The sequence below is a fragment of the Cnephaeus nilssonii genome, assembly GCF_951640355.1.
Source record: "Cnephaeus nilssonii genome assembly, chromosome: 16".
Lineage (NCBI taxonomy): Eukaryota > Metazoa > Chordata > Mammalia > Chiroptera > Vespertilionidae > Cnephaeus > Cnephaeus nilssonii.
Window position 1 is genome coordinate 52948698 of NC_137087.1, and position 26080 is coordinate 52974777.

The 26080-nt window shown below is 46.8% G+C and overlaps 1 protein-coding gene across 4 annotated transcripts in view; it reads left to right on the plus strand.

Moving 5' to 3' along the window:
- Positions 1-20359, plus strand: part of CASP7 (caspase 7) — a 31346-nt gene extending 10987 nt beyond the window's left edge. For 2 of the 4 annotated variants that reach the window (XM_079793087.1, XM_079793088.1), the window contains exons 3-7: positions 13669-13805; positions 15789-15917; positions 16846-17021; positions 17387-17516; positions 18328-20358. In XM_079793087.1, coding sequence (XP_079649213.1) covers positions 13669-13805; positions 15789-15917; positions 16846-17021; positions 17387-17516; positions 18328-18557 — 802 coding nt within the window. In that variant the 3' untranslated portion in view covers positions 18558-20358. Of the gene's footprint in view, positions 1-13668; positions 13806-15788; positions 15918-16845; positions 17022-17386; positions 17517-18327 lie in introns of all 4 variants that reach the window. The other 2 variants (XM_079793089.1, XM_079793086.1) reach the window with 1 other exon arrangement.
- The last annotated feature ends 5721 nt before the right edge of the window (positions 20360-26080 follow it).

The following is a 26080-nucleotide window of genomic DNA, read 5'->3' on the forward strand; positions in this document are numbered from 1 at the left end:
ACACTCAGCAATTCCATTTTGGGGTATTTATCTGAAGAAACCCAAAACACTCATTTGAAAAGACATGTGCATCCTGTGTTCATTGCAGCTTTATTTACAATATCCAAGATATGGAAACAACCTAAATTTCCATTGATAGGCAAATGGATAAAGAAGATGTGGTACACATACTAGTATACTAGTACAATGGAGTATTACTCAGCCATAAAAAAAGAATGGAAGCTTGCCATCAGCAATACATGGATGAATCTAGAGGGTATACGCTAAGTGAAATAAGTCAGACTGAGAAAGACACATACCATATGATCTCATTTAGATGTGGAATCTAAAAAAAAAACAAAATAAAGGAACAAACAAAGCAGGAACAAATTCATAGATACAGAAAACATTTTGATGGTTGCCAGATGGGAGGGGTGTTTGGGGAATGGGTAAAAAAGGGAACGAATTAAGATATGCAAATTGCCAGTTATAAAAATGGTCACAGGGATGTAAAATACAGTATAGGACAGTGGTTGGCAAACCGCGCCTTGCGAGCCACATGCGGCTCTTTGGCCCCTTGAGTGTTCTAACGCCACTTCTTCAAAATAGACTTGCCCAGGCCGAAAACCGACTTCTGCGCATGGGCCACGAAGTTTCAATTGCACTGTACGTGTGCGCCCGCACGTGGTATTTTGTGGGAGAGCCACACTCAAGGGGCCAAAGAGCCGCATGTGGCTCGCGAGCCACGGTTTGCTGACCACTGGTATAGGAGATACAGTCAGTAATGTTATAGTAACTGTGTATAGTGCCAGGTGGGTTCTAACCTTATTGGGGTGATCTTTTCACAAGTTATATAAATGTCTAATCACTATATTGTACACCTGAAAGGAATATAATATGGTATATCCACTATAATTGAAAAATACAAAATTATTAAAAACAAAAAAGTGATAGGCCAGGAGCGTGACTACCCACCGTGACCTGCCCAGTTTGGAATTTATGATCAGATCACCCTGTGAGATTACTTTCCTTCAAATCCCTTTTATTTATCCACATTGTTAAGTTGTTAGTCACCAAAGTAATTGTTAAATGGAAATGGTGTTGAAATTGCAACCTATAATGGAATGGATTGGCCTTAAAAGTTAGCTTATGAATAAGTGGACAAATAATACTTATGGCTAGAAAGAAAGATATTTAGTATCATCTTTTTCCTAATTTTTTTTATTTTTAGAGATAGAAGCTCTGAGGAGCCATGAATAAATGCATAGGGCGGGCGGGAGTTTTGTTTGACTAATGTCATTACTTCTTTGAATTCCTTACAAGTTCTGTGTCATAAAATGACAACTCATTTAGGTCCTTCTTCAGTTGTTTTGAAAATTGAGAATTGGGAATTACCTGACTTTCAAAGAATTGTTATTCAGCCCTTACAGACACTTATATTTTCAGTTTCTGGGACATACACCAAAGAGGCTTTATCAAAACTTCTCTAATAGCCGTTAATCAAACCTGTTCCTCTTTTCCTTAGAAGCAACTTGTCTAGCCCAAATACTCAACAAAGATACGTTAATTTAAAAAGCATTAACGAACATTTGTTAGTATCCTTGTTTTCTCTTCTTGGAAATGCTTTTAGACCATATGCTTTAAAAAATAATCTTTTTGTTAAGGCCTTGTTGCTACAAATGTAGTTGATTCATTTATGGGAAATGTCTGCTGTGTAATTTAGTTGACAAAGTCAGTTCTCTTTATCAAACTGGTCAGCCACCCAAGACTTGCTTTCCATCAATTGAGGTCTGATACCATTTATTTTCTATTAATAAATGTGTTATTTGATATATCCCTGTGACAGTCATCTCGTTCCTGAATTCTAATTCTTAGATGGATGGATGATGGATGGATGGGTGGAGGATGGGTGGATGGGTGGATGGATGGATGGATTCATTCTAATTCTTGGATGGATGGATGGATGGATGGAGGGAGGGAGGGAGGGAGGGAGGGAGGGAGGGAGGGAGGGAGGGAGGGAGGGATGGATTCATTCTAATTCTTGGATGGATGATGGATGGATGGGTGGATGGGTGGATGGGTGGATGGATGGATGGATGGATGGATGGATGGATTCATTCTAATTCTTGGATGGATGATGGGAAGGGAAGGAGGGAGGAGAGGGCACAAAGCTCAGTGCTGTGTTTACCTCCTTGAATAGGTGTTTGCATTGCTCTCATGGGACTTAAGCTCAACGGTGATGCTGTCTTTGGGAATAATCAGGGTGCTCCCTGCAGCTGATGGCAGGCCCCTTCTCCCTCCCATCCCATCCCCAGCTCCTTTCTCCAAGGTCTCAGAATTACTGTCTTGTAAGGTATTTTAGGGAGCAGTAACACCCCGCTACCCGTCTGTAATTGAGGACAGAATGCCCACCACCCTGCCCTGCAGACCAAGGATTCTGGGAACTGGAAAGAAGCCTCCCTTTCTCCCCAGAGCCTGGAGGGCACTCGCTGGCCCTGGGTAGGCAGTTTCAAGCCCTCAGTCCCATCCTGGCTTTTTTGTCTCATTGCCACTAGATGGCACAACAGCATCGTTTTGTTTCCATTCCATTCCATCGGGGCTTGAATAAAATCCAGCCTGTTCCTTATGTTCATTTAAAAACAAACATTTATTAAAATTGTTTTCTAATTTTCTGATTATTGAAGAACATTTGGAAAACACATAGAACCACAAAGGAAGAACCTCCAAATATTAACTTAAAATTAGTAAAGTGTTGGGCTTTTAAGAAATGATTGAGAAGAAATACCTTATGGCCCTAGCCAGTTTTGCTCAGTGGATAGAGCATCGGCCTGTGGACTGAGGGGTTCCAGGTGCGATTCCGGTCAAGGGCACATGCTTGGATTGCGGGCTCGATCCCCAGTAGGGGGCGTGCAGGAGGCAGCCAATCAGTGATTCTCTCTCGTCATTGATGTTTCTCTATCTCTCCCTTTCCCTTCCTCTCTGAAATCAATAAAAACATTTTTTTTTTTAAAGAAATACCTTATGTGCACAGTCGACATTCATTATGATCCCTAGTTTATGGAACAAAACCTGGTGTCATCTGTGAACATGAAGGGGGCTCCTTTCCATGTAAAGGTGACCCTACCACCTAGCACAGGTTACCTGCCACCCAACTTAACGATGTCCCCGAGTTTATATCGTTATAAACTCGGGGTCTTATCGAATGCCTGAGCACAGCTACAGAAAATAGTTAATACCAAAAAATAATCGCTGGATGGTAGGGGACTGAGTGGGAGCTGTGGGAGGCTGGGGAGAGGAGGAGTTGGGACTTGAAGTGTCAGAGAAAAAGCAGTGGGTTATCAGGGGACTAGAAGGGGCTGCCTGCCAGGGGCTGGGAACACACAGCACAGAGTGGGTGAAGGCCTCGGATGGGTGAGCTGGGTCCTGGTGCACCTCTGGGAGCCATTGCAGGTACACGCCCAAGCCCTGGTTGAGCAGCTGGGCATCCTAGCAGATGGCCCTGCCCAGGAACATGTCTGCAGTGAAGTCAGAGTCCTTTCTGAGCTCTGCTCAAGGTCGGCATTAAAGGAACATTCTTTAAAGTAGCACAGATTCCACTCACTCTCGAATTCCCCCAGGGCCTTGGAGCCTGTGTGTCCCTGCCCAGGGGTTGTTTACGATCTGGTCCTGAGTGAAGAGGGCAGAACAGGCCCATTTTTCAGAACTTGATAAACTCCCCATTTTTCGAGGCACTGGCTCAGATCCCGTGAGCTGTCTCCTCTGTGTCATCTTTGCCTTCCGGCGTTGGTCCTCCCGGAGTGTTTAATAAATGCCACTTGGTTGTAATTTTTCCTTGGCCGGGCAACTTGGATTTCTCCCCCAGTGAGTGTTATGATGTAAACGGGTCCCTATAAAAAATGTGTTATTTGTGTAATTATAAGAAAGACTCAGGTGGCCTGCCTTTTCATCTGGAAAGGGAAGGAAAAAAAGTGTTTTAGAAAAAGCAATGCTTTAGAATTGGAGGGGGAAAGAAAACAAACAAAGAACGCAAACCTTAATTCATTCCAGAAAAATATGTTCCATGTTAAGTGAAAGTCATTCAATCACAACTGTGGATTGAAAGAAGCAGGGTCTGGGCCCCCTAAGAGGAAAAGAACATTGAAACATAGCGAGGGGGGGGTTACTTTTTAGTAAATGAAGCCTTCAGATCCAGACTCCAGAATTCTGGATGCCTGTCGCCCAAATTTGTATAGAAAGAGTGATAAAGATTTAGTGCTGTATTTGAAGCAGGGACTAGACCACCTAAACGAGAATCAGTGGTGGAGTGGAGTCGAACAACCCCGGTTCAGCTCCTGACCCTGCCTCTCACTCGCCAGTTGAGGGACTATGGCGAGTCCTTTGACCTTTCTGAGCCTCAGTTTCCTCATCTGCATAATGGGGACACCCATCCACTGCATTGTTGTGAGAATTAAAACAACTTTCAGCTTGCTGAATTCCTGTTGAGGAAGGAACCGTAATGTTAAAATCGGAAGGCTCCTTAAAAGGTAATTTATCCATCTCCCTTCTATAAAGGTCAAGGAAAGTGAAGACCGGAGAAGTGAAGTGCTCTCCCCATAGTCACCCAGCAGGGCCAGGCCCGAGACCCAGGCCTAACTTGGGAGTCCAGTGTCCCCACCCCCTTACATCAAGTGTCACCCCCACCTGCAGAGGCATCAAACTATTCAACCTGTTAATCCACCTGCAGAGTGGTTTTTTCTTCTACCCAAGAAATGTAATTCTTTACTGAAACTGCTCCCTTTCTGCTTCACTTCAGCCGAGGGAGGGTTAGGGCCAGCTGTTCCCACGGGGCTGGCAGTGGGCTTTCTGGTAGAGAAGGCCAGGTGCACATCTCGGGAGCAGGGAGCCACCCCTCTGAAACACGGTCACAGGGCCGAGAAACTTTGAGGCTGTATAAACGTACAGAAGGCATAGACTACCTCCAGTTATTTTAGGTCCTGCCTCTTCTAAAGGGGAGAAAAACAAGCTCTAAGGTTAAAAGAAAAAAAAAATGAGGAAGGGAGGTGAATGAGGTTTTCCTAGTAATAGAAATTGTAAAGCACTCCGTATAGAATTCCATCTAGGACTAGGAGAGGACTAGGAAAAGAAGACCTGTGGCTTCCCAATGATGCACATTAAAAGTGTGCATAATGGCCTTGCGTGTTGTAGCCAGGAGGTGGCTGCTGGAGCCTGAGGGCTGTGTGCCTGGCCAGCATCTGTGACGATGCGTGTGCGTTCTGCTCGGATGAAAGTGACAAAAGACGGATGAGGTGGTTGTGTAAGAATGAGGACTGAAGTGTGTTAACTGTCCTGAGTTCTGCCTCACTGTATCTTCCACTCAGTTACAGGTTATGTGAAGAGAATTCTGTTCTTTATTTCCCCTGAATGATTTTTTTAAGTCCTTGGTCCATTTTTACTGTCAGAGACCTCCTCTGCTCCTTTTCCAGGGGGAAGAGGAAAATGTGGAGGGGTGTGTTTAGGGGAAGGAATCTTTTTTTTTTTTTTCCCTAGCCTGTATTAAACTGACTTGGTTTCCCAGTGTATCTGTGCAAACTGGGCTTCAGAGAAAAATGCACTGAGCCGGTTTCCCCTCTCGGTCGGGGACCTGAGCACGGAAATGATTCGGAGGTCTGCCCAGGGTCCCAGGTGTTGTAAGCGTCACACTTTGCACCGACTGTGACCCTGAACCAGGAAACGGAGAGAAGCTTTGCTGAGCCATTTGCTTAGTAAGTGTTTGGTTTTGATGTGTTCACATTTTCGCCTTTGCACTTGGAGAGGTGAGATGGGAAACTGTAGTAACTCCTGGGATCACTGACTTCATTCAAGACCATTGAACATTTATGTGCCTCGTTGAAAATTGACGGCTCTGGTATCCACTCTCGTCTTTTGTTGTTTGTATTACTACCTTGAGTGCCTTTAGGAGGAAAAAAATATCCTAATGAGTCTGAGCTGTTTGGTTCGCCACAAACTCACTTCCTCTTTTTGTTCATTTACTTAACCTATCCATTTCACATATTTTGCAATCTTCCTGCTTGGGCTGTTTTGCCACTTTTGGTAGATTCGGCCCTTCAGTGGGTTGCCTGCCTCTGTGTACCCATCACTTTGCATAGCTGTGTAGGATTTTCGTCTACTAATTCTCGGTCCCTGGCCTAGCCATTCATTCCCCTACTGTTTCCAGCTTTTTGCTCTAAAAGATGGAGCTGCTGACTGCCTCTTAGAGGGAATGTGGGTCTTTTTCCCTTTGGACCTCATGCACATGGAAAGTCTCTTTGTCCCTGGGGAGCTGTCGCTGGGTGGGGAGGATGCTGCAGGGTGGACAGGGTGGAGTCTGGGCATTTCTGCTGGTCAGCAGAGAAGGGGGAGGCCCGGGTGACTTTCCCCAGCCCCAGTGTGAATGGTCCTGTGGAAAACTCCAGCGGGCAGCTCCCTGCTGATTCAGTCGCAGGCCTCAGGGCCCGGCCGGCTACGCCAGCCTTCTGTCTCCTGCTGAGCTCCAAGCATGTTCGGTTTTTATTACTACAGAGAAGAGGGAAGCGCGCTGGCTCTGATGCCAAGTGGGGTGCTTTCGGATGGAGACCCGAGGTATCGCCTTGCCTCTTTCCTTTCCTCTCCTCTCGGCCTTGCTCTGTGCCTTGGAATGTCAGGACTGTTGGGATTGCCCTCTGTTGAAATGTGGCAACCATGAATGAATCATCCCAAAAAATATTTAGACAAAGCAGCTACGAAAACCAGAGCTCTCGTTCCCAATGAACCGGCCCAGAGGAAACGTGTGCCTGGGGGTGTGTTTACTCTCGTGCTGATGAATGCCTGCACACAGACAGAGCTCCTGGGAATTCTGTTCATGGGCTTTGCATGCTTCTAGCTCGTCCCTTCCAAATATAGAAAGCTATAATTCACATTTCGAGCAGGCTGGGGGATCTGTAAGAGGATAGAACCTGTACTTATCCACTCCGGCCATGGGGAAAATTACATTCTCGCCCGGAGCGGATTACAAAAGTTCAGCGGGCACTTTTCCGAGACTTTTTTCCGCTTCTTTGCAAAGTAAGCCGACGGTTTTAATCCTCTGGTGCTTTCTGGTAGGCGCTGCCGTAGACTCCTCCCGGAGGTCTTTATATATTCAATAACCACTGAGCGTGGGTTGTCATTTTTGGCCTCTTGACTTTGTGGAAATGACTGCGTTGGCCTCGCACTGTGAAATGTGAGGCTCTGCAAACTGGCTCTGTACCTAAGAAGTTTGGATAAATCCAGTTCCTGGTCATCGACGCTGGCCTTATCTGTGTTCTCAGCAGAGATCTGAGCCTCTTTGAACACATCTGGGAAACGGAGATAACGGTACTGGCCCGGGTTGGTGAGGAAACACAACACCAAGAGACAGTGAGGTTGGCTAGGAAGCAGCACAGTGAACCAGCCTGTTTCCTTAGTGACTGCCCATTTGTGCACACTTATGTGCATTTACTAAGTCATTCTTCCAGGCCCTCCTAGTTGTTACAGTCTTCCTTATCGGCCCTAAGCACCCTGATATTCTGGCCAGATCTGCTCTAAAATCTGTAGCCAATTGTGGAACACATGAGCCTTTAAGAGGATTTAGAACTTTTAATTCACTGGTCTGGGTTATCATGAGCCTCACACTTAACAGCAGGTTCCAAAACAAGGACCCTGGCTGGGTATATTTCTTCTCAACATAATAATCTTGGCCGAAGTCTTCACAATGTTTTTTTTTTTTTTTAAAAAAAAGTTCCAGGTAAAGGGTAGGTTTATCAGCAGAGAATGAGCAAAGGGAGAAGGAGGTAGAATGGGAAGAGAGAGAATGTGACCTAAGAATACCCTGGCCAGCTTCTATTTGCTGAGTCTTCTTAGGTCTCTGGTCTGGATTTTGCAGAATGAATGGGCGAATGATCACTAACACACTTGGTAAAACATAAAGCATCCCACCAATGTTAATGATACTTGATCCTGGGGATTTGGGGAGCAACCTGAAGTGGTTCCTCCACCATTTGTACCGATTGTCAGGTTTAGGAGAAAGGCTGGTTTCCATTGATCCGGACTTAAAAGGAGCTCAGCGCGCCCACCTGTCGGGGACCGTGTTCTCACATGTTGCAGCCTCCTTCCTCTGCCGGAAAGGCCTTATATGAAAGTGGGACGAGAACAGCCACTTTTAGAAAATCTTATCTCGGGGCGATGATCGCCAGCCGAAGAAGTTTCTAATCTGGATCTTTGAAAGCTTCTTATTACCCTTGGCGTTCCCTCCCCGGCCCCCACCCCTGCGAGAAGCTGTCCCGCAGATCTGGGGACTGTTGCTATCTTCCTGCCGTTGGCTGGTTAATTAGCGCAATCTCTTTGGAGCCCTTGCGGCCGTTACTCCTGTCCAGAGGGCGTTGTTTATCGGATGATCTGCTTGGCTCTGGCAGTTGATTTCCAGACAGACGGTAACTTTATGAGCTGCTGACACGGGGATCACCCATCTTTCCTCCCCTGACTGGGCTGATGGTGAGCTACAACTCCACCAAGGCTGTGCCGGGGACGCGTTTTGGTTGTGTTGGTCATTTCATTGAATGTTCAGCTCGACCTAACAGGTTTCATGGCCCTGAATACACCTTGCTGTTAATCCTGGGGCGCCTTCCACAGTGTGTGCCTCTCAAGGCACATCTTGCTTGACCTTTGGGCCAAGAGCCAGGGGTCCCAAAGGCTGCACCCAGGTGGAGAGTGGTATTTGATAGGGAAGGGTATAATGATACTTATTATAACTATTAATGTTATGATTGACACATAAAAGAGTAAGACGTTTGAAAGGCTAGGGAGACGGGTAAAACCACAGTGGGAAACAGAAAAATGGAGCCCTTTCAACAATTAGCATAAAAATCCAGTAATCTTCAAAATAGGTCAGATCTCGAAATCTATTTGCTGCAAGTGATTTTTAGCTATTAATAATAATTTTATTATTGAATAGTGAACTTATTCACATACACTGACAGGCATACAGTCAAAATTCTTTTTCCCATTCCTTCCTGCTCCTGGTCCCCCAAAACACAGGTACCCACTTTTAGTGATATACAGTAACATTAGTACTGATAACATCTATGTATTTCCTCCTCATTTCCCCCCAAAAGGTAGCATCTTGTTCTGCCCTTTTGTTTTATTCCACGCTTCACCCTACTTACTGGAAATCATCTCACATCAGAACAGAGAGCTTCCTCGTTCTTTTTTACAATACTCTGTGGTTTTGATGGAAAGACCCTGCCCTTTCCAGTCCAAACAGAAAGTAGAGACTGAACTGCATCTTTCAGTTAGCATCCCTCAATTAAAAGACCTGGCTGGCAGGCATATGTGATTCAGCTAGGCCCCCCCCCCCACTCCCATAAATGACCAGTGTCCTGCTGGTCATTTATGGGAGTGTGGGGGGGGCGGGGCTAGCTGAATCACATATGCCTGCCAGCCAGGTCTTTTAATTGAGGGATGCTATTAAAATTCAAAATTGGAAATGAGAGAGGCAAGGGGGGGGGGGGGCGGTAAGAAAACTTGTCAATCCAGAAGCACTTCCAAGTAATATTCGATGTCACACACAAAAGAAATACTTCAGCAAAAACAATTGTCCTGTGTTCCTGCAGAATCAGCCACCCTCAAATCCAGAAAGAGGAAGCAGATATTCAGTTCATTTTGAAAAATGAGAGTTCAAGTTAGGGCCAGGCTAGGTAAGGGGAACTTTCCTTACCTCCCTTTTGAGATATTTACCAAGGATAAGAATCACATTTCATACTCAATTTTAAGGCACTTTTCATAACCATGGAAAGTGTTTTCTTTAAAGTGTATATATATCTTTATTCCCTATTGTGTTCCTTTAAAAAAAAAACCCACATATTTAATTTTCCAAATTCTATTCTGATAGAAGCGGAGTCCTTTTTTTTTTTTAACGTGATACATTCAAGCCTGTTTCTCTTTAAAAGATGCTCACTGATTTTGTTTGCTCATCATTGAGGATGGGCTAATGGCAGCTTAAAACAAATCACATCTTGTTTTGTTACTTGGATATTGTGCAGTTGGTTTTAAAATAATCCATGCTGCCCAAGATAAAAATAGACTTTTATCTCTGAAAGGGCTTTAGTGCATAAACCGTGCTCTCCAGCCTGCCAGACTCAGTGCGACTCTGATTAGGGTCTTTGGCCTTAAGTGACCTGAAGACCTGTCAGGAGTCGATGAGAAAAGGCAGCTGAGAGTTTAACCAGATCCCCACCCACAGTAAAAGCACTGACAGACGTTGATTGTTGTTATAGGGACCTATACAATGGGTGTGATTGTACCCCCTCCACCTACCTCAGAGACGTCAATTGAAGACCAAAGATGGTGGTGCCCATGAAAGGCTGTGCACAGATGTGTTTTAAAATATGTTTTTATTGATTTCAGAGAGGAAGGGAGAGGGAGAGAGAGATAGAAACATCCATGATGAGTGAGAATCATTGATCGGCTACCTCCTGCCCGCCCCCAACTGGAGATCCAGCCTGAAACTTGGGCATGTGCCCTGACTGGGAATCGAACCATGACGTCCTGGTTCATGGGTCAGTGCTCAACCACTGACCCACACTGGCCGGGCTGTTGCCACATATTTTAATGTGCACAGATGCTGTCAGGAGGGGTTATTGACAGGGCAGCAATGACCTGTACTACCCCTTCCCAATGGTATGTCCTTGAAGCGTACAGAAACTCGATTTGCTGATACTCAACTCCTCTGAGATTTTTTTGGAGGCCTGGGAGGGGAGAAGGCTGCATGGGAGTCCCTGCTCCCACTGAGCCCCCTGTCTAATCTTGTGACAGTCATAGAAGGCTCCATCTTTGGGGAGAGGAAACTGATGCTCTGTGAAGGGCAGAGACGCACTGGCCCAGGTTGCACAGGTGCAGGGATGCAGACCTCTGTCTGACTCCAGGTCCAGTGCTCTTTTGGAGCTGCCTCTGGGGGCAGATGTGTGAAGAGAACCTGGTATTACCCGTAAACAGACAACAAACAAAGGGAGGGAGAGTGAGAAGAACAGATTCAGAAGACTTATCTTTTAAAAATAAAACTAGAGGCCTGGTGCACGAAATTCATGCACGGGTAGGGTCCCTAGGCCTGGCCGGCGATCAGGACCAATCGGGGCTTTCTGGCTGCCACCCGGGGCCTCCTGGTGGTCAGCACATGTCATAGCGAGCAATCGAACTCCCAGTTTCCAGGTTGGGGACACTTTGCATATTAGCCTTTTATATATATAGATGATCTGGAAGAAATTAGGCCTTATAAAAGTGGAGGATATAGTCATGGTGAAGTTGAATAATAGCAATAAGGAAATTGAAGGTTCGACATAGAGAGCTAACCTGTAATCTGGATTGAAGTAGGACAGGGCAAGGGGAAAGGCCAGGTCCTTTCCGAGATCCTGAGAAACCCCAACAGATAAGGTTTAATGACAACTCAGAGCCCAGTACCCTTGGACCCACAGTTGATGGGTAACAAGCTTCGTGTTCTCTTTCACTTTCCCTCTTCCAGCTTTTGATAAGAGCTTGGGCGGAACGGGGGATGAATAATTCAAGGGCATCTGCCAAAGATAAAAATAGACTTTTATTTTTAAAATATCTAGAATGCTGACATGGAAGCCTGATTGGTCCCACTTTGCTGATCACTAGCTGGGCGATCTTGGACAACCCCAGCCTCTCTGTGGCCTTTAGTTTTCATATCTGAAAAATGGGGGAATAAGACTCCATTCACTCATGTATGTAACACATTTTTTTAAACCTAATTGTCCTGACTAGAACCTCTTGTACAATATTTAATAGAAGGGGCAGGAGTGGGCCTGTGTGGCTTGTTCCTGATCTTAGGGGGAAGCATGCAGTCTTGCATCAGTAAGTGTGATGCTGTGGAGTTTTCACTGATGCCCTTCTCAAGTCGAGTTCCATCGTCATCCTAGTTTATTTCACACTAGAGGCCCAGTGCACAAACTTGTGCACCAGTGGGGTCTCTCGGCCTGGCCTGTGGGATCGGGCTAAAACTGGCTCTCCAAGGGACCCCACCAGTGCACGATTGGGGCCAGGGAGGGATGCAGGAGGTTGGCCAGCCGGGGAGGGACCACGAGAGGGCTCCGGGGTGTGTCCGGCCCGTCTTGCTCAGTCTTGATCGGCTGGACCCCAACAGCAAGCTAACCTACTGGTCAGAGCATCTGCCCCCTGGTGGTCAGTGCATGTCATAGCAAGCGGTTGAGTGTCCTTAGCATATCATTAGCATATTACGCTTTGATTGGTTGAACGGACAACCGGACACTTAGCATATTAGGCTTTTATTATATAGGATTGTTATCATAACAGGGTGTTGGATTTTCCCAAATGCCTTTTCTGTACTGTATCGAGTTGACCATATGGTCTTTGGCCTTTATTAATATGATGGATTACATTAATTGATTTTCAGAGATTTAAACCAACCTTGTATTCCTGGGATCAATCACACCTGGTCATGATGCATAATCCCATTTATAGGTTGCTGGATTTGACTTGCTAATATTTTGTTAAGGATTTTTTGCATCTGTCTTCATAAGAGATATTGGCCTGTAGTTTATAACAAATATTTATTGAGCCACGTATATGCTAGGCATTGTTCTAGGTATTAGGGACTCAGCAGTTTTTCAGAACAGATTTAAAACGATCTCTTCTTTTGTGGGACTTACATTCAACTGGACGACTAGCAGGGCGGCTTTCCACTCACATTTGACATTTTTTTTCCTCTGGCCCCTCAGGGATACCCCTGTTCCAGCCTCAGGGCTTACATGCTAGGCTTTTGGTAAATTGGACTTAGGTGTTTGAAGATTGAAAGTGGCCGACTGTCTTGCTTAAATTGCTGTCCCTTTTTCCCTGGTAGAATGTCAGTGTTCATCGAATTAAGGGGCACTCGCTCATGCATTCGCACTAACTGACACAACCATGTAACCAGCACCCACATCAAGAACAAACTATGACCTGCAGCTGAGAAAGTCCTTCTGTCCCTTCCGGTCCCTAACTATCCCACCATCAAGAAAACGCCCTCCCAGGTTCTGATACCAGGTGTTCGTTTTCTGAACTTGATGAAAGACGGAGTCCTAAAGGCACCTTTTAAATCTTGGTTCTTTCCCTCAGGATCGTACTTGTGAGGTTCGTTCCTGTGGCTTCACGTTGTCACGGTTTGTTCACTGTCCTTGTTACCTAGTGTTGCCTTCTACGAATATTGAGCAGTTTACCCTTCCTACTGTGATTGGACATTTGGGTTATTTCTACACATGCTATGGTCTGTCTTCTGGTACACGTGTTCGCTCACTTTGGGGCACGTGCCGAGGAGTGGAATTGCTCTGTCATAGGATATATTTAAGCTCAGTTTTCCAAGACTTCTGCCACTTGGCCGCACAAAGTAGGCTCTCCCCAACCATGTGTGACCATTTCAGGTGCTGCGCACGGTCACCCACAGGTGCAGCCGTTCTGGTATTGCATTGTGATTTTTTTTTTTCCCTCTGGCAACTAATGCAATTAAGATGCACGTTCCTTTTAAATGTGATGATTAAACAGAGCCGTCTGTCTTTCCGTCACAGATTCTGCAGCTTCCTTGGCCGCCCGTTTCATGCTGATAGTAAGAGCAAGGGGCCATTCATGTCCCGGCTTCTCCCACAGCCCCTGACTGGCTTTCTCTTTCCCCAGTAAGAAGAAGAAAGATGACTCTGGGAAATCCATCAAGGCCACCAAGGACCAAGAGCCTACATATCGGTATAACATGAACTTTGAGAAGGTGGGCAAATGCATCATAATAAACAACAAGAACTTCGACGAATCGACAGGTAGGTGCTGTGGGCAGGGGCTCGCCTTGCCTGTTCCCTTCCAGTTTCTCCAGCGGTGTGAAGACTGGTAGCACTCATTCAGCAGAGAACGCTGTGCCCAGCTGCTAGGGCACACGGCCCCTTTGTAGATGGTATTTGCATGTCCAGGAGGAAGTGTGCCACGCCAGCACAGCCAAGAGTTCGGCGAGCCTGAGGGAAGGCTGGTGAAGGATGAAGAAAAAGACAGACAAAGAGAATAAGCTGGGTCTAGGTGGATCTTCTGTGCCTGGCTGAGGCCACAGAACAGATCCAGACTGCAAAGCTGATGCTTTATTTATAGTCAGGGGTAAACAAGGTAATCCTCTCTAATAAAATGGTAATATGCAAATTAACCATCACTCCGCTACATAAGCCACGCCCACCAGCCAAGCCACGCCCACCAGCCAGTCAGAGCGAGTATGCAAATTAACCCCATCCAAGATGGCTACAGCCACAGAGAGCAAGGTTTCCCAGGTAACAGAGTAAGCCAAGCTTTCCATAGCCATTGCAGGCCTAAGCCTCCACTCAAGCTACAAAGTTTCAATTATAGAAGGTAAACAAATTCAAACAAATGGCGGCAGAATGGAGCTTGAGAGAGCAGGCCAGGGTTGCCAGCGGCAACAGGGGAAGCAAAGCTTTCTGCACACCCTGGCCAGGCTCACCCGCTTAAGGCTACAAAGTTTCAATTGTAGAAGGTGAATTAACTGCCACAGAAATGACTGCTGGAGCCCCAGGCTTGGCTCCGTTCCAGGCTACAAAGTTTCAATTGTAGAAGGAAAATATATTCCAGATATCAGGGCCTCCTCTTGGGTTGCCAGGGGGCGTGGCCGGCCTGCAAACCACCACAGGCCCCTCGCTCAGGCCGCCCCACACCCCAAGGGAACCCCCACCCTTATCTGTGACACCCTTCAGGGCAAACCAGCTGGCCCCCACCCGTGCACCAGGCCTCTATCCTATCTAATAAAAGAGTAATATACAGATTGATCATCACTGCAACACACAATATAGCTGCACCCATGTGGTCAAAGATCCTGCCCCCATGTGGACACAAGATGGACACCACAAGATGGCCAGCAGGAGAGGGCAGTTGGGAGGCACCCGGCCTGCAAGGGAGGGCAGTTGTGAGGGACCAGGCCTGCAAGGGAGGGCAGTTGAGAGGGACCAGGCTTGCAAGGGAGGGCAGTTGGAGGTGATCAACCCTGCAGGAGAGGGCAGTTAGGGGTGACCAGGCCGGCAGAGGAGGGAAGTTGGGGGCAAACAGGCTGGCAGGGGAGCAGTTAAGCATCAACCAGGCTGGCAGCAGAGTGGTTAGGGGGTGATCAGGCTGGCAGGCAGAAGCGGTTAAGGGCAATCAGGAAGGCAGGCAGGCAAGCAGTTGGGAGCCAGCAGTCCTGGATTGTGAGAGGGATGTCCGACTGCCCGTTTAGGCCCGATCCTGGTGGGATCGGGCCTAAACGGGCAGTCAGACATCCCTCCAGGAGTCCCAGATTGGAGAGGGTACAGGCTGGGCTGAGGGACAACCCCCCCGCCGTGCACGAATTTCGTGCACCGGGCTTCTAGTTTACAATGTTCTTGTAAGTTTCACTTGTTTTGGTAGCACTTGCTGCCCCTCCCACAGCCCATTAGCTACCCAGAAAAGATCTAGGGAGCAGTCACAAGATCAAGCTTAATTATGCTTAGAGGACTCTGCCCTCCAAGCTGGGACTTGTTTGCGACTTTGCCAGCAGGTCAGTCCGAGGCTTAACCCTATAACCGCTCCCTACATGAAGGGATGTGGAGAAATCGGGAACTTGTAGTCCAAGGGCCCACCATGTATGTGCATGAGCTGAGACTCGAGGGGAGCTGTTGGCCTTGACTACAGCTGAGCGTTACCTCTCAGCTGCACGTGGCGCCTGGCCGGGTGATGCTGGCACACAGTGCTCAGCCGAGGATTGCTCACCGTGAACTGGTGCTTGACTCCCACAGGTATGTCCGTCCGGAGCGGAACGGACAGAGATGCCGAGTCCCTTTTCAAGACCTTCCGAAACCTGGGTTTCGACGTGGTGGTGTATAACAACCGCTCTTGTGCCGAGATGCACGATTTGCTGAAAAAAGGTGCATGCCTACCCCCTCCTCCCTCTGTCCTTTTCCTGCGCCCGAGAGAGGAGCAGGGTCCCAGCTGGTCTCGGGGATGCTTCGCAGGACACAGGGATTTCAGTGTGGGAGGCCTGTCCTGCCTCCAGACCACGCCATACCTGTCTCCGGGTGGGTGGGTCTCTTTCAGGAAACTTAGCTTTCTCCATAAAAAGATGAAATCAGCTTATATGACAGCAAGAGAAGTAAGATCTGTCTCTACAGAAAGTCTCAATTTCAAAAGGCTAATTCCTAGGGAAGTAAAAATGGATACCATTCTGCTGACCACACAGTTTAAGAGTAAACTTTTCCTTGGTGGAAGAGACAGAAGAATAATCCCATGTACCCCACAATGACGTTCTCCCCTCCCCCAGCCCCTGACAACCACCATTCTGCTTTCTGTCTCAGAATTTGACTCCTTAGGGACCTCGTAAGTGGAAACATCAAGTGTTTGTCCATTAGTGACTGGCTTATTTCACTTAGCACGATGCTTTATTTTCTTTAACAAATGACTTGCACGACACTGCCTTACAAATATAGACTCATGTCACAGGTACTGTTCTATCCATTTTACAGACAAGGAAACCAAGGCACAGAATGGCAAAGAAATGTGCCCTATGTCACAGACCTAACAGATAGCGGGGCCACCCCCTTCAGCACCCCAAGATGCTGCCTCCCAGCAGCTGCCTCAACCCTCCCACCTGTGGAGTTCACTTCCTCATGAAACAGCAGCTCCATTCTAGTTTCGGACTGAGAATTCTAGAATTCTCTGACTTCTCCATTGGTCCTCCTCCTCTCCAGCGGGGTGTTCCTCTCTCTGCCAGGCTGGGGCTGGGGGAAGGAGGACCACCTCTGAGGTCCCACAGGGCTTGTGCTTTAACTGTTCACTGCTCAAATCCCTTGCTTGCAGCCTCTGAGGAGGACCACAAAAATGCAGCCTGCTTCGCCTGCGTCTTGTTGAGCCACGGAGAAGAAAACTCGATTTACGGAACGGACGGCAAGATAGACATCAAGGACTTGACGGGCCATTTTCGGGGGGATAGATGCAGAAGCCTTTTAGAGAAACCCAAACTCTTCTTCATCCAGGTAATCCCTTTTCAAAGCCAGCCCCACTGAGAGGGGGAACAGGTTACAGCGTGACTTGGACCGTATCATCTCTACAAATCTACGTGCTTTTTCGATTGGGGGATGCAAATGTGGGTTTTGTTTTTTTACTCTCAGTGCTTGGCTTCAGTGTTTGCTTCAGATCACAAATCTTGAGGGCTTCTTTAAGACATTATGTTACTTGCTTTGCTGACGAACTCAATTCAGTATTCATTTAGTCATTCATCCGATTATCAGTGAGCTCCTCGTACATGCCAAGCACAGATCCAGGCACTGGGACACAGCAGGGAACAGCACGCATGTGTCTGTTCTTGACTCCATGGAGTGATCTCTGCTTTGCCACTTAGGCGTGCCGGGGGACAGAGCTCGATGACGGGATCCAGGCCGACTCGGGGCCTATCAGTGACACAGACGCCAGCCCCCGACAGAAGATCCCCGTCGAGGCCGACTTTCTCTTCGCCTATTCCACAGTGTCAGGTATCAAGTCCCTTATCTGCTAACTGGGCCATGCCATTCCACCATCAGTGGGCAGGCTTGGGGCTGTATGTGGTTCCCATTGCCACGGTGATAAACTACCACAAACGTAGTGGCTGAACACACACAAATGTGTGATCTTAACAGTTCTGAAGGTCAGAATTCCAAAATGGGTTGGCAGGGCTGCATCCCTTTCGAACGGAGGCTGTAGGGGTTAAAATCCATGTCCTTACTTTCTCCCCCGCAATTAGAACCTCCCGTATTTCTTGGCTTATGGCCCCCTTCCTCCAGCCCCCCGCCCCCAGGGCAGCTGGCTCTCCTAGCTCTGCCTCTAAGGTAATTGCTCATTCAGCCGCCTCTCACTTCGAGATTTCTTCAGCAGGAGGCAGCCTCTAGTTCTCCCTCGGCAGCAGGAACATATCTCAAAATCCTCTGAGGTCCCCCTTGGATTGGAAAGTAGCACGCACCCCAAAGAATGGTGAGGCGTTCCAGTTACGGAGCAATTCTCCAGCCTCTCCTTAGGCAGGCTCCGTGTTGGACTTGTCACACACACACACACTTAGCAATCTGACATGCATCCCTGCTGGTCCACCAAGTCGCGTGCTGAGCATCTCCACGCAGCCCTCTAAATCTTTAGACGTTTGCCCTTTGAGCACCCCGGCACGATTCTCATTAGGGACTCGCATTGCAGAGTAGAGGGACCTCGTTTCAGAAAGGTACGTGGGAGGGCCCCCGACCCCGAGAGCTCACTGTCAGGGGTGAGCGGGGCCGCGGCCAGGGCAGCTGACCTGCTCTTCTTCCTGTCCTGTTGAAGGCTATTACTCGTGGAGGAACCCGGGATGCGGCTCCTGGTTTGTGCAGGCCCTCTGCGCCACCCTGAACGAGTACGGGAAGAGCCTGGACCTCTTGCAGATCCTCACCAGGGTGAACTGCAGGGTGGCCAGGCACTTCGAGTCTCGGTCCAACGACCCTCAGTTCCACGAGAAGAAGCAGATCCCGTGTGTGGTCTCCATGCTCACCAAGGACCTCTACTTCTCTAAGTAGCCTTGCCCACGCGTGCCATGTAGATGGAAAGCAATGGATCCTTTATTGATGAATCAGATCTTTTTTTTTTTTTTTAATGCTCTTGAGATTTCCATAAATTCTAAAGGATTTTTATTTCCGGAAAATTTCTTGGCTCGAGGGGAAAGGGACACTTTCTGGTGCTATCTTATGTTCTCTGAATGTTCACAATGTTATCTACGCGATGACTTTGTCATTTCCTCTTAAGATTCTGGTTTTTTATTTATTTTTTTTTGGTTTGTACTTTTCCTCTGGTTGTCCACGTAGCACATACAACAACAATTACCTCTGCAGATGACTCTTGGCTGTGTCCACTGTGGTTGGGGGTGCCTTTGATGGACAATTAGAGTCATGTTGGTACCTGTCAAAGAGAGAGTCCCAGTGCTTGACAAAACACAGCCAAGGGGGTGGTCTCCCTGACATTGCAGAAGCGGGGGATAGAGTGTGCTTTGAGTGATTTTTTTTTAATGGCTTAGGGCAGATTCTCATGCAAAAATTCCCAGATAAGTTACAAGGGAAAATAATTTAAAGATTCTATTGTGTATCAGTCGGGATCCAGTCAGGAAAACAAACCGTTCTAGGCGTTTCAACAGAAGAAATTTAATAGAGGAAATGAACGTACACAGACGACAAAAGAGGAGCCCAATAAGAAAGAGGAAGCTGTTACCACCTAGCGCTGTGAGGCAGTGTGGTTCCGAGTCCAGAAGCTGGGGTCTCCCCAGGAGCTGGAGGGCTGCCTGGTGGGCGCCAGCACCCCCAAGGGGAGGAGTTATGGAAAACGGAGCCATGGCAGGGACAAGCCCACTGCCTGAGATGGGGCAACACCAGATGAGTCAGACATGGAGAAGTACCCTGCCTTCACCTCTTCTGTCCTCCGAGTCTTCTCCAGCACTTACCCTTCCAGACCCACCTGGGAGCCAGTTGACAAGGGCGCTGGGAAGTGTATTTCCCTGTAATACAGCAGAGGAAGGGATAGTGAATGGGGCGGGGGAGGAACAAGGAGTGGATGTAAGCTGCCCATAATGTGAATAGAAATAATTGTATTTCCTGATGTTTAGCAATTCCTCCATTCAGTCCTTTATTCATTCAGCTGTCAGATAATCTACGTATTGCCCACTCTGTGCAAACCAATCTGTTTTAGCTTTAATAGATCCCTGAAACTTTTTAGATGATTCCAAGCCTTATTCTGAGTACATTTTTTGGTAAGTGGGGGACAGTTGATGGCAAAGATTTTTTGCACTTTGTTTTCAAGGTGGTGGTTTCTTTTGAACTTTTGACAAATAATAATGGGTTTAATGTTCCTATTTATTGATTAAAATGTGGTGGGTTAATGTCTAACCTGCTCAGTTTCTGTTCCTTTGGATGTGTCTTATGGTCGTGGGGAAATGAGAAAACAGGAAAAGAATTGACCCTACTCACTCAGCCTCCACACAAAATATAACTCACATTTCTTTTGAAGCTGGAACACTCACAGAATACTAAGTAATCACTTGGGAATCACCGAGACTCCTCACATAAAGGGTTAATCAACTTCTGAAGTTGTTTGTGATGGGCTGCCATTTATTAATTTGGCAACAAGTCAGATGGTGTAAAACTACCTTCTTTCAATAAGAAAATGGATGTAGGGTCAGTTTATGAGACTTGTCCCTGGTGTTCTGCCATCTAAAATATACCAAATGTTCAAAATTTAAGCAGAGATCATGAATCAAGAATCAACAGGCACCCAGCCCGCTTTCCCCAGAATTCACAGGCTGTTCTTTGGAAAGTAGACTCCTGTTCCCTTTTATAGAAATAAATGTGCCGACATACATTGTCATTTGAAGTAAAAATCATAGCACTCCAGTTATTGGCCTTCGAAAGCATTTATTATAGAGAAATGATCTCGTGTTAAAAAAATTAATTTTCAAAAACTCTTTGAGCAGTTATACTTAATTCAGTTTATAAATAGAGGATTACCTCATGCCCCTTAGATCAGAAACATAGAAATGCTATTAAGAAAGCGCCTTTGGCCCTGGCCAGTATGGCTCAGTTGGTTGGAGCATCATCCTGTACACCGAAAGGTCATGGGTTCAATTTCTGGTCAGGTCACATACCTAGGTTGTAGGTTTTAGTCCCTGGTTGGGGTATGTACGAGAGGCAACCGATTGATGTTTCTCTCTGTCTCGCTCTCAAGATCAATTGGAAAAAGAAAACATTCTTGGGTGAGGATAAAAAAAAAAAAGCCTTTGTCCTAGACAACTTCATCAGGCAGACACTTGTTTATCAAGACTACAGATCCTTGTGATTTACAACCTCAAAAAAGCAACCACCAAGCCTCACTGTGAGAAAGAAAACGATGTCCACTGATAGGGCACAGACACTGGTTGACAAATCTTTTGTCCAGTCTTGCATTTGTTGCCTGAAATCTTCTGTCCAGCCGCTCTGGCTACCAAGGATGGCCTTCCGACTTCCTAGGGGCACGCCCTTCTGCCTAGCTTTTCACCTGCCAGGCTTTTTTCCTGCAGGCATCTGGCCAGGTGACAAGCGGTGGTGGTCACCCGTGGAAAGCAGCAGTTCATCTGTGTCATTAGGCAGGGAGCAACCCAGGTATCACTAATTTCTGAAGCAATGTGATGCTTGTCAGTTCTTCAGGGAGATGCCGATCAAAGGCTTCTTTTACCCCGTTTGCCTGGTAAGTATTTTAGGATCTTCAACAGCATCCCCAGGAAGCGTGGCCCCGCCCAGATCTGCTCAACTAGCATCTGCATCCGCCTGCACATCGCAGTTGGAGAAGCTCAGTTCTGAGGGCAAGGATCACTTGTTGACACATTTTTGCTTCCCCCTCGGCACGGAACATGCCGCTGATCCAGGATATGCCTAAAAGGATTAGGGAAGGGACATAAGTGTTTTGGAGCTTTCACCGAAAATATGTTTTCAAGCATCTCTTCTCCTTCAGCAAATCCCCTTGTAAAAACTACATGACGCCCTTCATTTCCACGGTAGACTTTCTACACCCTTCTCTATGGTAAATGAGCCTTCAGCCGAGTGATGTCATAGGACTGTTTATGTTCTCGGAGTGTCTGCGAATGTGGACCGCAGCCTTTAAAATGTCTTCATAAACACAGCAGGATTAAGGGAGCCATTCCTCGCATGTTTCCGTTGGCGGTCGGAGCTGTTGTGCGTTGAAGCCATAGGGTTTGTCTCTTCCCACCCATCCTTGGAGCCCCGAGGACACCCAGAGAATTACGCTCTCTCCCTGCCAGTGAGCCCTCGGGCCACAGCTCACCCTTTTGATAGACCTCAGGGCTTTGTTTTGGATCCGATGGCAAATAATTCATTTTGAGTTAGAAATCGTTAACGCAAACACACCACACACCACTGCAGTGCTGATGTGGCTGTGGAAACAACATCTTGCAGGTTCACGCGTGGACAGTCCTCTGAAACTGTGTGATCGGCAAAAAGGATGACTTGGCTTTTGGTTTCTATAGCACTATAAATACAGGGCTACAATTTTCTAACACGTTTGTTTTAAGGATGGAAAGCCAATCTGTGCCAAAGGATTTATATTGGGAAGGCACCTGGGGTTATGGCTGCAGATATACAAGGTGGTCCTAGGACAACATGCTTTACCCTGATACCAGAGACTCCCTTGCACTTCAGCACGAATAGCAGCAAAGCCTGAATTAAACACCTGGGAAAGGCCACCAAAGGGCCAGCAAAGCATTGGCTACTCACACACCCCATGTCTTAATCGGTTTGGGCTGCCATAGAGCGAATTACTATGGATCGGGTGGTTGAAACGACAAACATTTATTTCTCACAGCTCTGGAGGCTGAGAAGCCCAAGATCAAGGTGTCAGCAGATTCATTGTTTGGTGAGAATCTACTTTCTGGTTCATAGACTTCACCTCTTTGCTGCGTTCCCACATGACAGAAGGGGTGAAGGAAGTCTCGGGGGTCTCCTTTAAAAGGGCACTAATCCTGTTCATGAGGGTTCCACTCTCATGACCTAATCATCTAAAGGCCCCACTTCCAAATACCATTACATTGGGGGTTAGGTTTGAACATAGTGAATTTAGGGGGGACCACACACATTCAATCCATAATATTCAATTAGCCATCCTACCTCCAGTTTGAATTGGCAAAGGATTCAAGGTACACCTTCAAGGACTAGAGAACTCTTGCCCAGGAACTTTCACAGGCTTCACAGTAACTTCGAGCCCAGGGCGACTTTGGAGGAAGCCGGTGAAGGGTGAGGGAGGAGCAGAGCACCAGTTTGCCGTGAATGGGTGCAGGTGCACTGGCTTCTCCAGCTGGTGTCAGCAGGCACGCCTCATTCCTTGTCCTCTCCAATCACGTAGGCAATCATTTCTAGACAAAAAGGGCCTCTCCTGTTTTCTTCCCCTCCAGTACCTTGTAGGTACCGCAATGCAAGATGCTCCCTCTAACAACATTTCTGACATTTTAATAAAGAACTTCTCTGTACAATCACTTTTCATAATTAATATTAACTAGATTACTGTGAAGTAGGGAAGGGAAAAAAAACAATTCTCAAGTGAATGCTTTTTATACCAGAGTAAAGGACCAACTCTTAAAAGCTTAGGCACATCAGCTCTTGCAGATTATCCTTTCTAAAGATTCCAGCTGCATTAAGTGCTGACGGTTTTTAAGCACTGGGATGAAAGAAACAGCCTTTTCCTTTTGTGTTACTAATTGCAATTGGCACTAGAAGCTGGCTTTCCTCTCGAGACATTTACCAGCTTACATTAATTGCACAAATATTTACAGACGGTTAAAGCACAGCGGCAGCTTATACCAAAAACGATATGGAACACTTGGGGGAAAAAAAAAAAAGCCTCTTTGACACATTATATTCGTGGATGGTTACCCAGAATCAGCATAAACTATTTGCCCCTTAGCCTCGGCAAAAGTGTTTAAAGAACGATGTCCCTGGTTGATTTAGTATTTACTTGGCTGGCAGTGGCTGCTGAAGTCTTCCTTCAAGAGCCTGTGGGTGACTCTTCTTCCCCCTCCCCCCCCCCAGGGTTAAAAATAAAGTTTCCCAAAATACATATGCATCTTATGGATTGTTATATTGTCAACACTATGAATCCTCCAGGCCACCCACATGGCATGGAAGAGATTTCTCCAATGGTAGTTCCAAATCCCAGGAACTTCGGAAAGCTACCGTGAACAAGCTGGAGAGCTTGACTAGCAGAGCCCAGGGCTCGCAATCCTGTTTCCCCAGCGAGCTAGTTGAGAGCAAAGGCCCTCGTCAGACAGCCCTGTTCAAATCCCAGCTTTGGCACTTCCGAGTTGTCTGATCTTGAGGAATCTCTGGAGCTCCCGAAACCTCTGCTTCTCCATCTTAAAAGGGAACGAGTCCTATGTAGGTACCGAGGAAATGGTACCTACCTCCAAGGGTCTGGTGAAGAGTGAATGAGCTAATGAGTGCAAAGCTCATAGCACAATGCCTGCCACACAGAAAGTGCTGAATAAGGAAGTGTTGGGAGTGTGTTAAAACAAGCCTGTCCCATTAAGTAATTTAGGCCACAAGAAAGAGATTAGGAAGAGAGGGGGAAAGGAAACGCAAAAAGATTCTAATAGACAAGAGGTTCTTTCTGAGGATAATGGCTATGCATGCAAAGGAGAGGAGGCAGAGTGTGGGCAGATGCGGAAGATGTCAAGTTGCTGGGAGATCGTAGGAAGGCAAGAGGAGGGAAGAGCCAGGAGCCCAAGCTTCACACGAGGAGTGGGCACTGAGTGTGGTGTGTCCCCTAAAAAAAGGGGTGCCCAGTTCAATGGGAACTTCAGAAAGAACAGCAATTTTTTTCATGTAAGTATGTTCCCAATATTGCTTCGTTAACTGAGCATTCTGTGTTGGGCGAGTTCTTTCTTTTATTGTTTTGCTTTGTCATTATTGTTTCGGTTTGTTGTATGTTTGTTTGTTTTGCACCACCCCAGCCCTCACTCTGCAGAGTAAATGAGCTAATGAGGGCAAAGCTCATAGCACAGCGCCTGCCACACAGAAAGTGCTGAGTAAGTGTTGGAGCCTGCTGCAGCTGCCATGACTTCCTCTCAGCCCCGAATGCCCAGCTCGCAGAGATGTTGGGAGGAGCCAAAAATAACGTGTGGACTTGGAAGAAAAAGTTGTGAACCAACTATGATTTCACTGAAAGTACAAATCCTCCAACACAGTCCTTTTAAATCAACTTTTGGGAAACAGGAATCGTGATTTTCAGCATTTTCACCCTTCTCCCCAAACCTCTTCCCAGCCTCAGGAAACAGATTACATCTACCTGCCTAGGCCATAAACTTAGAAGGCACCCTCAATGTCCAGTCCTTTCTCATCTTCTCACTTCGAATCTGTCAGCAAATCTGCTGGCTCTACCTTCAAGATAAAGCCCACGTCTAACAACTTCTCACGACCTCCACGGCCACTCCAACCCGTCTTCATCTCATCTGGGCCACCGCTGCAGCAGCCTCTCGCCTGGGCTCCCTGCTTCTACTCTTTCTCTTTTGAATCCATCCTCCAGAGTCTCCTTTATAAGAGTTTATGGGATCTGATCACTTCTCTGCTCGGATCTCTCTAGAGTCTTCCCCTTGCATAGGAATTAAATCCAAGGTGCTCACCATGGTTGAAAGCCCTACATGACCCTGTCTGCCTTTCACCCTTATTTCCTGTCATCCTGCTCTATAGCACTGGCTTTCTTGAAGTTTCTCAAACATGCCCAGGTGGTAGCTGCCTCAGGGCCTTTGCACCTGCGACTTGCTCTGCATAGAACCCTCCTTCTTCACATATCCACATGGCCCACTCCCTCACTCCACTCTGATGTGGGCCTTTCTCTTCTCAGCTATTCCACCTAACTTAACCTGCTCCTCCTCACCGTTCCTGAGCTACTTACCCTGCTTTATCTTTCTTCATAGCACTTCTCACTATATAAAATTACATTAACTCTTTGTTTTCTCTACTAAAATATAAATTCTATGAGGACTAGGAGTGTTTTACCACCTGCTCTGTTCCTGTACATGGTTATTTTCCTTTAGCTGTCTATCATGGTTAGTTGAAAACTAGGTAGCTTCTCAGGTAGATGTGGTTTACTCAGAAGGCTAATTAGTGCCTTTTTATATAACCACCCACACCTTCTATAGCTTCATATCTGAACGAGAAATTGGTCTTCAGCTCCCACAAGACCTGTCATAACTTATAAGAGAAAGTGTGAACCAACTGTGATTTCACTGAAAGTACAAATCCTCCAACACAGCCCTTTTCAGCCACAAATGGATCATGTACCCTCAGGAATGAGAGGGACCACTGTTCCGTTGGGCCTGCAGCTGTTCGGTGCTGGTTGATTATTTAAGTACTGGTACCAGGGATTAGATTGTGGGCATCTTGGGCTGGGCACGGGGGCATTATTTAGTTTACTTTATGTCTCAACTTCCTTATCCTCAAAACACTGATTGAGATTAAAATAACCTTGTGTCCAGCTAAAAAACGACATTTCACAGACCGATTTGCAGGTAAAA